General features: G+C 26.5%; 1 protein-coding gene across 1 annotated transcript; it reads right to left on the minus strand.

Moving 5' to 3' along the window:
* Positions 1 to 6733: 6733 nt before the first annotated feature.
* Positions 6734 to 9546, minus strand: LOC107023999 (probable protein phosphatase 2C 58). The gene is made up of 5 exons (XM_015224868.2): positions 9359 to 9546; positions 8157 to 8411; positions 7722 to 7998; positions 7256 to 7410; positions 6734 to 7166 (listed from the first exon to the last, which is right to left on the minus strand). Exons 1-5 carry the CDS (start codon positions 9392 to 9394, stop codon positions 7029 to 7031), a joined length of 861 nt encoding a protein of 286 aa, XP_015080354.1. The 5' UTR covers positions 9395 to 9546; the 3' UTR covers positions 6734 to 7028.
* Between the last annotated feature and the right edge of the window lie 4432 nt (positions 9547 to 13978).

Consider the following 13978-nt stretch of genomic DNA (forward strand, 5'->3'; position numbering starts at 1 on the left):
ATTGTTGGTTCAAGCTTTGATTATCTCTAAGTTACTTCCATTTTGTCTATTAGAGAAGACTTTTTTCTTATTATTACTGTAACATATAAATACGTCTTAAAAGGACATTAAAAATATATAACTCAATAGTAAATTACTATTTTAATTGATATTATGAAAATTACTGGAGTACTTAAAACTTTGATTATCTCTAAACTGCTTTCTTCTTGCTTAAAAGAATGATTTGTCATCTACCAATGAAAATTAAAAGTATTCTTCAATACTTGACTAATCATCCATCTCATGACATTAAAACTATTTTTCTTAAAATTGCAAATATTATTATTGCGAAAGGTGCCTATTTGATATATTTTTTACTGCTAAATAATGCTAAAAAATTCTTTTTATGAGTTAAAAAACCTTTTTTTTTCAACCTTTTGACAATTTTTTTAACTCAACCACTATTGGCCCCTTGAACTTTAATTTTTTGGAACTTACTTTTACCCTTTTGTACTTTTTATTTCCTCTAGAAACTACAGGAGGAAACATTTTAAGATCCCACAAAGTGTATAGATGAAGAGTTCCACCTCATAGGTGGGTAGATGATTTTTTTAATTTTTTTCATATGTCTTGGATATTTGTTATCTTTATGTTAGTTTAAAATTATATTAAATTCAATTTCATTTAATATGATATGATCAGAATTAAATGTTAAATGTCAAACTATTGAATAAATTGTTTAATTATTATTGGACAATGTTTAGATATATAAATATTTAATTTTTCTGAGCGTGTGTGATGAATGAAGAATCCCACATCGAAATGGATGAGTTCCTTCCTTGAACTCTTATAAGCGAGATTATATGAATACCTCGGAGGTCACTTTCAAGTTCTCGCATTATAATATTGATTTTCTAATTAAATGTTAAAATTGAATCTATTTTAACCAATAATCTTTAAATTGAAAGTTAATTTTATATTATTTTAACCTAAATTTCTACATTGAGTTAAATTTAAAAATCATTTAGAACTATAAAGTCTTTTTGTTTTCCCCTTAAAATACCAGCAAAATTTTGTACTTATCTTGAACGATGTTTGTTATGTTAGTTAATAGCAATTTTTTTTTGTTTGTGCTATTAATGGATAGTATTTCTCAATTACTTATTTAATTTAAAACCCAATACTTCCCGTTTGGACACAACCTAAATATAGCAATAAAAAGTAATGCATTCAATTTTGTCTACTGTTCATAAATGTATAGGTTACAACATTTTTTGGTTTTAGTTAGCCTTTTAGGTTACAAAAATATAAATACTCCTTCATTCGGTATATTTTTATTTTCTTTTAAAAAAATTTATTTATTATTTTATTAAAAATAATTAACTTTATACCACCCATTTTTTCCTTATTATATTTTTTACTAACACACAAATTCAAATAATCATAGTGTGATACAACATTCTACATACTTATTATAAAAATAGGAAAATGCGCAAATACTTCATTAATCTATGCTCGAAATTTCATAGATATACTTATATTATATTAAGATTCTATTACCATCTAAACTTATTTTATAAGTAATTTTCTAATCCTTTTCGGCTTATGTGGCACTAGCTTGAAAAAAATTAATCAGCATTGAGCCACAAGATAGTGCCACATAAACCAAAAAGAAATAAAAATTTATTAATAAAATAAATATAAAAAATTAATAAAATCTTAATATAATATAAATATATATCTAAAATTTCAAAAATAAGTTAAGGAGCTACTTGTACATTTATCTTAGATTAATATATAAATTTCTTAGCCAAACAATTTGGTGTACGGTAATGAGGGTGTACTTGGTTAGTTAATTATTTTTGTAAAGAAAGTTAGTGCCAATTTTGTCGATTTTGTAAGTGATGTAATCAAAATTTGTATGGTCAAGTAAATGTTAAAAAAATACAGAGTTTGGTTTCTCGTTTTGAGCAAATCGTTTTTGAATAAAGTTACCCTTTAAATAATGCCACCTGTTTTATTATCATATGAATCTCACGTGGAGAATCGAATAAGGCATTCTTGTTAAGTGCCACGTATCAATGCTAAACAAGTGGTCTCATGCATGGCACCGCAATTTGAGGTGTGAAGTTAATGTGTTCATTATTCGTTTAATTCAATTCACGTCGTCTCCTATCAGTTGATCATTAGTAAATAAAAAAATACTTTTTATATTATTTATGTGAGATAACTAAATTTGATATAAAGTTTAAGAATAGAAGAAATATTCTTAAAATTTATGGTTTAAAATGAGTTGTAGAAATTTATATAGTGGTAAATCATTTTATTAAAGGGAAAACAGAAATTTTATAGCTAAATTGTTATTTAATATAAAAATATCATTCTTTTTTAAATGACTAGAAAAAAAAGAAAGTCATATAAATTGAAATAGAGAAAATATTAATTAACCTTTTTTCTATATTATCTTTGTAATTAAGGATTTTTGAAAATATTTATATTTGTTTGTATAATTATGAAGAAGTTTGTTTAAGGACTAAATTAGTAAAAATCATCTTTTAATTTATGTCTTTTTAAGCGCGATGCAAAATGGAAAGTGATTAACTAATTTGAGACCCTTCCTTTGATCATCTAAGTTAAAATATTTTGTTTCATATTAGTTGTCCACCATACAAAATCAAGAAATCGTTACTTAAATTTTTCGTATCCTACTTGCAATTAATTCATATTGAAAAATATTTATATTTGTTTGTAAAATTTTGAAGAATTTTTTACGAATTGAGATAGTAAAATTATCTTTTTATTTTTAATTTCTTTAACATATATGTGAAAAAGTGATTAATTAATATAAAAAGAAAGAAAGTAACAAATCAAATGTAGACTCAAGTGAAATCTTAAAAGAACGGTGAAATCGTTTAATGATGATTCACTAAGCTTTTGTTTTTGTGAAATGGTTAATATCATAGACAAATTAGATAAAGTTAATTGTTATTAGAAGACTACTTAGGCTAATATCATATACATATAGAATTTTCTGCATTTTGAATTTTGAATTCAAACTCTCTGAGATGTTTTGAGTCGGATTAATTATGGTGGACATGTGGAATAAAAAGAAGTGGAAAATAAATAAATATATACTAGTTATTTAGTTAATATAGTTAGAAATTTGAATTACTTATCATCTGTTATTAATTTTAGGTAAAATTATGCGATCGAATTTTAATAGTATGAATGTGTAGTTTTTGAAATTTATTTAAAATAATTTATATAATTGCTTAAAGTTTAAATGTTGGTGTTTTATAAATTTTTTATTTTGAGTTTATAGAAAAGTAAGTAGAAATCAATTGATACTAACAAATTTATACAAATATAAGCAAACTTTTGCATACTGCAATTTGTATAATATAATTTTGTATAGTTATTTAAAGCTTAGATGTTTGTATTCGTATTAATTAATTATTTTGAATTTATACAAAAGTAAATATAAATTAATTACTACTAACCAATTTATACAACTACAAACAAAAAATAACTTAATTATACATATATATACAAATTATACAAATATATAAGATACACACAAATTATACAAAGGAGATTGCCCATAACAACTTACGCTATAAATTACAGTCTATAAATATAAAAAGGGAAATTTTTCAAAATGTCAATATTTTAGTATTTAAGAGGACTCATTAGCAACAATTTTAATATTTAGTAAAAATGTCATTTTAGTTTGTTATGTATCTTATTTATGTTTTTTATTATTTATTTTTATTTAAAGAATATAATTATTTAATACAAAAAGGATAAAATTAAGGGGGGAATATCTCAAAAAAGGCAAGCATCTTTAATTTTCTCATCAGTTACATTTTCAAATAAAATTTAAATTTTTTTTTCTCCAGAATTTTTACCTTTTTAAAATTATATTCATTCCACAATATATTCTATTTATATTTATTATTTTTATTAGTTTGTATTCATTCTAATAGGTATGCCGAATTTATCTATATAGTCATTTAAGAAATATATTTGTATTTTCATATATTTTTTCGCTAAATAGTTATTTTTTTCTTCAAAAATCCTGTATGTATTCATTTCAATATGTATTTTATTTGAATTTCTGTTTATTCTAGTTTTTATTTAGAATTTTGTATAATAATATATAAAATACAAAAAATTAGTACGATGAAAAAGTGAATGAAATATAAAATTGAAAAGAAATAATTGAATATTTGGTGTACTTATTCTTAAATAAAATACATAACTAGTTGACATACCTTTAGAATAAATACAAATTAGAAAAAAATGTCAAATTTAGTTGACATACCTTTATTAGTTTGTACTCATTCCAATATGTATGTCAAATAAAATGTAGCTATTTAAGAAATACATTTGTATTCGTATATATTTTTTACTGTGTATTTATTTTTCTTTTCAAAATCTTGTTTCCTTTTCTAAGTCGTATTCATTCCAATATGTCTATTATTTATATTTGTATTCGAATACAAATAAACTAATAGAAAGTTGTTCTTCTTATAAATAAAATACATAACTAGTTGACATACATTATTTTGGATGAATACAAATTAGGGACAAATACAAGATTCATAAACCATGCAACATGAAATTTTTAATAAATACAAATATTGATAGTATACATAGTGATTTGAATAATTAAGAAAGCATACCAAATTCTAAAAAAGAACTATAAATACAAAACAAACTAATAGAAAATTGTTCGACAACTATCCGATCTTCGTTGTCTTTTTCAAGATCCTCACGAGTAGACAAAGATTCTACATTTGAATTCTGAATTTGAGGAAGGTTTTGCACACCAATGAGTCTTGTAAATGTTCTTACCCTCTTTCTTCCCTCATTTTAGCAGCGGATCATACATTATACACTATTTGTTAAGTAATAAATAAATTAAAGGATGAAAAATCACCAGAAATTGGTTGATTAAGATGAATATCTCTAGTAAGCCTCTTGGATTCAGCCATTCGAGAGTAAATCATAACGGAAATTGAAAATACAAACAACATTCTTTTAAGATTTAAACAAAAATAAAATTAGAAAAGAAATCTGAAAATAGGATAAAGATTAGAGATACCTTAATCAAAGGGATTCTTGTTGATTCAATTTTGGATTATAAAAACAACCAAAATATATGGCAAAAAAATATTTACAACTTGAATGTTGAATGTTGGAGGAAAATCAGAAAAGATAACCATGAGAGAGAAAAAAAATTAAATAGGAGAGAGAATTAACAATTTGAAAAGATAAATATGAGAGAGAATGTTTTTTTTTTTTTAAAAAAAAAGATATATAGAATTAATTGAAAAAGAGAGATAAAATAGGAAGAAAATTGGGACACATAAATTTTTTAAAATAATGACATTTTTGACATTATTGCTAATATTTATAAAGTATGGATATTTTTACTAAATATGTTATTTATTTTGACTAGTTTACTAATTTTTCCATATAAAAACTATATCTTAAAAGCTTAATTAAATTAATTATAATGTCTATTTACAAAAATTTTCATCTACAAATAATTTGGATTTTACATTGACCGATAGGCCCAACAAAAAAGAGGGTTGTACTCTCCGTAGATGAGCTCATAATTTCCATCATTTGTTTTTTTTCGAGACAAACTACTTAAAGAATATTTAATAATAGCGCTAACAAATTTAGTATAATAATATAATTACATATGTGTTTGGAGAAGATAAAATATTCAATATTAGCGTTAATAAATTTAATGTAATAATATAATTACATATGTGTTGAAGAGGATAAAATATAGACATAACTTACTCATATCTTTTAAGATCGCAAATGATAAAATATATACAGACTTTTTAAATTTTCCTGATAAATTATGAATCTTTTAAATTATAATTACCTTTTCTTTTGACGAACAAAAAGTTTTATAAGAGAACGTTAGACCGCCATTTTGCATGAAATTACAAAAATTAAAATATTTTTAAAATATGGCTAAAAATCTAAATAGGTGGCCAAATAGGACATTTGCGTAAATTACGCCAGATGAACTGGGTTAGAGTTTACAGAGTGGCCCATGTGGTTGGAAAGGCCCATCTTAAGTGACAATAGTAGGACTTGTTTGGTTGAGAAATAAATTAATTTGAAATTAGTTATTGGGAAACTAAACAAATATTTCATAAAAGTAAAATAAGTATAAATATATACCTTTTTATATTCATACCTCCACTAAATAATTACAATATTTACCCCGATTAATTTCGCTTAACTGATACCAATTCAGTATCATATACTGTATGGGTATCATTAAAGCTAATAATTTCACTTAATTGATACTATATCAGTATATATATTGTATTGGTTAAGTATAATTATCAACCTTAATGATACACATATAGTAAATGTTACTGATTCAGTATCAGTTAAGGGAAAAATACCAGTCTTAACAAATGCACGGTATGGACCATAATTTTTTTTGGAACATCTCTTTAGTTACTTTGAACTAAGGTATGAGCATGTAATTATTTTGAGTTTTTTCGAATCATTTATGTAGTTTTTCCATTAGTTATCCCATGATTGCTCTCATTTTCAATGTAGGATAAAAATAACACACAAATTCAGGGATAAACTCATCCTAAAACTGATCCTGGAATTAATTATCCCTTATCCCTCATACCGAACGAGCCCGTATATTATCATAGTATACACTTGTGCTAAAAAAGTCATCAAGCAAACCAAACTCAAAGATGAATTAGCTCAGAACTCTTCAGCATCTGTATTTCTAAGTACTTACTTGAACAAATACAGACTTCTGCTTACAGTAAATGTAACATATTTGCCTAAGAAAATGAATATACATTACACAACAATGAATTCATTATACAACAATTTCTTATAACAAAATGAAAAGTCTGTATGCCACTGATCTTTGATGCACTGGAAATATTTTCAACTTAACAAAACACTATTCAGCAGAAAAGTGCTTTTTCATTCCCAAAAATAATTTGTACAGCCAACAAATCTTTACTTGCAAAAGGGACTTGCTTTCACTGAAACTTAACAACTATGCAGGAAATATCATCCTTGCTTTTCCGCGAAATTGCCACTTCTGATAAATGTTTAGCTGCTGCTTTCGCGTCTTTCATGTTCTTAATGCAGTCCACTGCCTCTTGGTTGGACATTACCTACAAATACGCGAGGCAAATGTTTAACAAGAGCGAATACAACATCCTCCTTGAGATATTTTAGCTCTTATTTTGAGGGAACAGCTTACCTTCCACAGACCATCGCTTGCCAAAATAATGAGATCTACATCGTTATCTATCAGCTCAATTGCCACGTCTGGATCTGAACTAAGATGTCTCTTCAAGCTCTTGTCTCCAAATGCCCTTGCAACGGCAAGCTGTCCATCAACACGAGGTACATCACCTACAGAATTCGAAAACTTTACCAACTTATGGCTAGACAATGCATTACATCAATGAAAAGTATATTTTACTTGGTAGGTTTTGTATGGCCTTGTGCTCAACATAATGCAACAAACAGAGAATTCTAAATCATTAAGACCAACAATTGAGATGAATGTTTGACGTTTGAGACCTTAAGAACTTTAAAATTTGAGCATGAAGAGTAGAGAATCGATTGACACGGTCAATTGTAATGGAGCAGTATCATCGTGAGAGAGTGTTATCGTCTATAGACCACTTAAACTAAAACTGTATCATTAAGACGTAAGCTACCTGGAATGTTTGAAACAAATCCGCCTTTGCTTTCAATTATCTCCCTTTCTCTGTTTGGCTCATGATCAACTGATAGCTGCTCGGCAACACCTTTCTTGGATATGACAGCTCGAGAATCTCCCACATTTGCTACTATAAGTGTTTGACTATTTATCAGCATTGCAGTAACTGCAGTTGACCCTCCTTTTCCCAATTCGAATGCTTTTGCCAGAATGTCTTTGTCTGTACTATGATAAGCTCTACGAGTTGCATTCACAGTATCCGTCCAAACATCATGCTGCTCACAGATACAGGTGATGTGAATAAGAAGAATGGGAGTAACAGAATAGCGAAAATGAGAGCAAAGACCCATAGGACTTTGTGGGATGTAATAAAAAGCGAGTTATCAGGACAGAGTTATGACAACACGAACTCTTCTCGTGAATTATGCATTACCTCTTTCAAAATATTGTTAAACAAATGTGTCTGCAAGTAGTTAGCTACATCATGGCCCATATGTCCATCATAGATTGCGAATAGTCCCAAATCGTTGTTATGGACTTGCTTAAACTCACAAACTAAACAATCTTCCATCGCGTGATTAGACTTTCCCTTCACCAGGTGGGAACCATGAGTGATCCGCTTTGATGCTCCGCCCTTGCCTCTTGTATCTGGTGAGTCTGGCAGTGAAGCCATAAAACATGCCTTTTCCTGAGAAAGACATGTAACAAATGCTTTAGTGTGAGAACAATGACGCCTTGATCAGTACACCAATTAACTTTCTGCATGAGAGACAATTTACAGATACACATAAAGATCGATCTAGAACTTAGAGAACAAGTCCAGTGACAACCAAGACTTCGCCTGAAATCACAATGACAAAGAAGCTTCACATAACATAATCATCAACAGACATTTACAATTCACCTCGCTATAAAGGGATAGCCCAATGCACTAAGCTCCCACTATGGGCGGGGTTCTTAGTGGGCGGGGTTCAATGAAGGGCGAAACCACAAGGGTCTATTGCGCACAGAAACGTAAGAGGCAGGCTCTAAAGCTCAAAGCTCACATGACAACAACCTTACCAGTTACGCCAAAACTCCCCAATCACAATTCAGCTGAAATTGAGTGTATTCCCTCACTCCCCAAATCAGTAACTCCAAATCTCTGATCTAATAAAGTTCCAAATTTCTTTAGCTAAAATTTTACACAGCCTATACTCAAATTCCCTAAATATCTTTGATAACTTAGACAATACAACTTCCTTGCCTAAATTTAATGTTCCATCCAAAAACAACTACTACGACTCAGTCTCAAATAAGTTACGAAATCACACTTCTTGGACCCAAAAAAATAACTTGTTTCTATTCTTGTGATTGCAGAAACCACAACCTTCCTGTACTGATTTGCTACTATAATCTACAGTATTATATTTGGTGAAAATACCACAAATTACAGTTAAAAATAAAATCAACTAACTAAATAAATAAATATAAAGGCCTACGCACGTATTGCAATATAATCTTCATCGATCTAACGGTATAACTTTTGACTTGTCAACTCCAACATATATATATACAAATTCTTCCATGCTGATTTTGATTTCTTATAAATATAACAAAAACTTGAAATTAGCACAAAAAATTGAGATAACAAACCTTCATCTTGTGCAGAATTTCTCTTCCTCCAGTCATGATTTTGAAATACTTTTACACAGAAAAAAAGTAAAATTTGTAATTATGTATGTTAGTATGATGATATATAAAGCATGATAATTATTGAAACAGTAGAGAGTGGGCTATAATATTATGTGCAAGTATAAATCACATTGACTTAAGAGACCATGTGAATAATTATGAAAGTTGAGACTTAGACTTTATTTTTTTAATTTTTTAAATTCAAAACCGCGTTATTATTTATTTTTTATATTTATAATACCTATATTTTTTTTATTCACTTTATAATAATGTCTCTTTTCTATAAAGCAACGCGTTTTCGCCAACTTGTACCCCCACTTCCCCACCCTCTTTTCTCGTTGATACAACGATATCGTATCAAAATTTTCGATTGGATAATTTTAATTTTTTTAAAAATAATTAAAATGAATTTTAGTGTATTTTGATATTTTCAAAGTTGATTTTATTAATTTATAGATTTACATATTAATGATTATTTTTCCGAATTTAATTTACATAGAAAATTATGATATGAAATATTCAAAAGAAAATACAATCAGTCTTCGTTAACAAGTTTGAGTTTTTTAAACAACCATATATAATAGATTTTTTAATTTAAGTCCATCTTAGTTCAACAAAAACAAACTCATAACATTTTGATTTCTTTATTTTAAAACAAACATGCAATAACCCATGTTGTCTTTGTACACAATCTATTTATTTAATTTGTATCCATTTATAATTATAAATCAGTGTTTAGAAATGAAAACCATCAATTGGCTCCAAAATCTAACCCTATAATATGCACACACAAATTAATTATCTTGAAAAAAAATTTATAACTAGTTACTTGCTTCGTTTAAAAAAGAATGACTATATTTCCTTTTTAGTCTGTGTCAAAAAGAATGACTTATGATTTTTTTTTCTTTTTTGCAACACTTTAACTTTAACTTTTCAGGTACATATTTAAGACCATAAGATTAAAGGGCATTTTTGATAAATTTGACATAATTTTAATTTAGAATTACAATATTAAAAAATCTTCTTTCTTTTCTTAAATTCTGTTCCAAGTCAAACTAGGTATTTCTATTTAACGGAGGGAGGGAGTATCCTTTATTCTTATTAGAAAATTGATTCCTCTCTTGTGTACTAATGAATAGTGTTATCTTTTGGTTTAATAATATTTGATTTACTGTTTATTTTCTAATAATTCATTGTCCCTTATTTTAATAGTACTTTCGATGATGTAATTTATTCAGTATTTTAACAAGTGGAGCCTTCAAAAGGCTAATAATAATTTGGTCCAAAAAGTAATGCTACTAATTGGTGCTAGGAGGTCCCATATTTATTTACATTTATATATACATATTTTTTTTTTTATTTTATAAATAAGACAAATTCTGTTTTAAGTTAAACTAGGTCTTTCTACGTACACATTACGAGGATTTCAAAAATAACAAAAACTAACACATAATCACTAACATTTAGGTACAAAATGCAAAAATTATTAATTAGATATGTTGTGTTTTGTTGATAATAATTTTAAATGATACTTTCAAGTAATTTTCAAAATTAAACACATGTTTTTCTAATAGAATTATATCTTTGGTCGGCGCTTTGTCCTCTATTATATCTAGCAATTGACATTTTGTCCATCATAATTTGCGATCGACATTTGTACATATACTTCATACCTGGCAATTTTATTATAATAACATATTCAGTGTAATTTTATATTTAAAAAAGCAATGCGTGTGAAGGAATATTGATTGTATTAAAGTGTTAACCTAATAAGGGAATACATGTGAGATATATATAGGAGATATAGGAAGGAGTACTAATCCTAATAGGACTAGGATTAAGGAGTACTAATCCTAATAGGACTAGGATTAGTACACAGTAAATACTAATATTATTTAATACTATTATTTAATACTATCTGTTATTAGCGTGCATGTTTTGATCTCTATATCCTGAGAAGGTAGAAAGAATATTTTTGATAACATCCTCGACCCAAATAAATCATATTAAAATCAATATGTATAAAGAAAATACAATAATAAAAAAGCTATATCGAATATAATGAAAAAACTGCAGTAGTATAATAATAATAGTAATAATAATAATAATAATAATAATAATAATAATAGTAATAATAATAAATAAATAAATAAATAAATAAATAATTAAAAAATAAGATAATAGAAGAAGAATAATATTAAAATTGTGAAGAGAACAAAATAACGTTCAACTACCTACTTAACTTGATTTCTATTCTTAAATATTTATGTACTTCTATTTAGAGTGATATCCTCGATATATTGTATTTTATTTTATATTATAAAAAAATTACTGAAAGATATTATCATGACATGACACGTTTTATAGCTATTGAAGGGAGAAAAAGAAATAGTTTGTGTAATGGAATAATTTCCTAACAAACACAAAATTTGGCACAATTTCAACTTACTTATAATTATACGTAATTTTTGATAAAAATATGTGAAAGGTAACAATTAAATTAAGAATTAAATAGATAGTCAAATGTTATGGCGCTATATGTTGGAGAGGTAGATGGCTAGCCTCCTTCCTTCCTCTTCACACAACCGATAGTATTATTTAGTAATTTCATAGATTTTACCTTACTATGTTATCGTTATATTGTTTTGATAATTTTATTTTGGTGACTTTTTATTTTAATTGAAGGTTTATCGAAAATAATTTTTTTATATTATAAAGTATAAATAAAATTTATATATATCAATTCTACTTTTAGTTTTCAGATAAATTAATAAAATTATACTGATTATATTATTATCGGTGAGGGAGAAAATTGCTAGAAATTCAACATCGATGTACGTGTGCATTCCATTGTATATTTTTCTTATATTATTTTATATATGCCAAATTGTCAATCATTGTCTTATCTATTATTAGAAAATACAATGATGATACACCAAAATGAAAATGTACATAACTCAAATGTTTTCTTAAAGGGAACTTCTCTAGTTCTTACACCTAGCACAATAATAAACATTGAAGGCACCTACTTTTGGAAGGTAAAATTAAAAGAAATACGTAATATTAAAATAACCTACTTTTGATTTGTTATTTTTTTTAATTGAGTTTGGATTTATCGTAAACAATTGTAGTAAGCTTTTTTACAATGATTATGTATCACGTATATATTATTCTTTTCAAATCTAGCTCGTGAAATTAAATGTGTTATTGTTATTTTTATTATTATTTTATTAGTCTTTTTGCCATTTGTCAATAAAAAATAATGAATATTTATAAGCGCCACATTTTATTGAAAATAACAGGATTTGGACAGGTCTAAATTGGGGGTCCTGATAAAATGAATTTATTTAATTTTATGTATAATGTTCCACCTACTTTCATGCATGAATTATGCAATTTGAATTTATTGTCAACGCTAAATTTAAAAGTTGGACAACGAAATGTACTTTTAATAATTACTCTATTGTAATTAATCATTACGTGATTTTGATCTTAATATATGAAAAGTTGAAACTAAAGATTTAAAAAGAAAGAAATATTACTTTTAAACTAATTAAAAGTAAATATATAAATAAATAAGACGGACAAATTTTAAAAAAAGGGATAATATGGATTAAAAAGGAGGGATGGCTATTCTACTTATTATATTTACCAAATTCATTTAGAAAAATCTATTTGTTTTAAAATCTCAATCACATTGCATTTAGTAAAACCTTTCTTTTTCAATTATATTTTTAAAATTACAATTAGTATAGGGGAACATTTGGTCAAATGTAGTACTTTCTTGATATGAATAAATTGTAACAATGTAAAGTATGGTTTGATTCTACACTTAAGGCTCCATTTATTATATTCTAATTAAGACGCTTGAATTAGAAATTATATATATACACATATTTGTGACGGACATCTAGATCTAAATACTGAATATATAGTTTTAAAATTATTTAATTTTATAGTATTTGAATTTGAATGATATACTTTATTTTTAAATTAGTATATATTTCTAAGATGTTATTTTTGATCTATGTATAATATCTTTTTTTATATGCATGTATAAATTATTTTTTGACGAAGACTGTTTGGTTGACCATCTTTAAATAAATGTAATTACGCCATTAGTAACCAGTGGTGGTTGCGAGATGGTAAAAAATAATGGATGTGTGACCGTGGCTAGCAATGAAATGATAGTGGTAAAAAATGATGAACATATTTTACGTAACATAATTTACGTAAAATATTATGTTTAATGTAAATTGTCATATATAATGTCACGTATTCTTTTATCTTGTTATGGAATGTCTTGAGAATTCAGTACTTTGAGGTTAGATGATATAATATATTTGCAAGAAAACATGATATAATCTCTCAATTCAAAATCCCCTTTAGTCTAAATTTTGAATAAGCCACTAGTTTAAACACAAAGCTACATATATATTCAAACTTAACCTTGTCGAGATAACTTAGTAGAATTAATTGGAATAGTATACATATCATTTTCCTCTCAAATCAAAGTTCATACGAGGGCGGAGCCAGGTAAGGTCAAGAGGTTCATCTAAACTTTCTTCGACATAAAATAAA

This window comes from Solanum pennellii, chromosome 7 (genome assembly GCF_001406875.1).
Source record: "Solanum pennellii chromosome 7, SPENNV200".
Taxonomy (NCBI): Eukaryota; Viridiplantae; Streptophyta; class Magnoliopsida; order Solanales; family Solanaceae; genus Solanum; species Solanum pennellii.

Excerpts from the sequence above, each read along its gene's own strand:
- LOC107023999 (XM_015224868.2), bottom strand. The coding sequence starts at position 9,394 with ATGACTGGAGGAAGAGAAATTCTGCACAAGATGAAG. Across the intron at positions 7,999-8,156 it reads TTAACAATATTTTGAAAGAG|CATGATGTTTGGACGGATAC; the intron begins GTAATGCATAAT and ends ATCTGTGAGCAG. Across the intron at positions 7,167-7,255 it reads CAAGCGATGGTCTGTGGAAG|GTAATGTCCAACCAAGAGGC; the intron begins GTAAGCTGTTCC and ends GCGTATTTGTAG.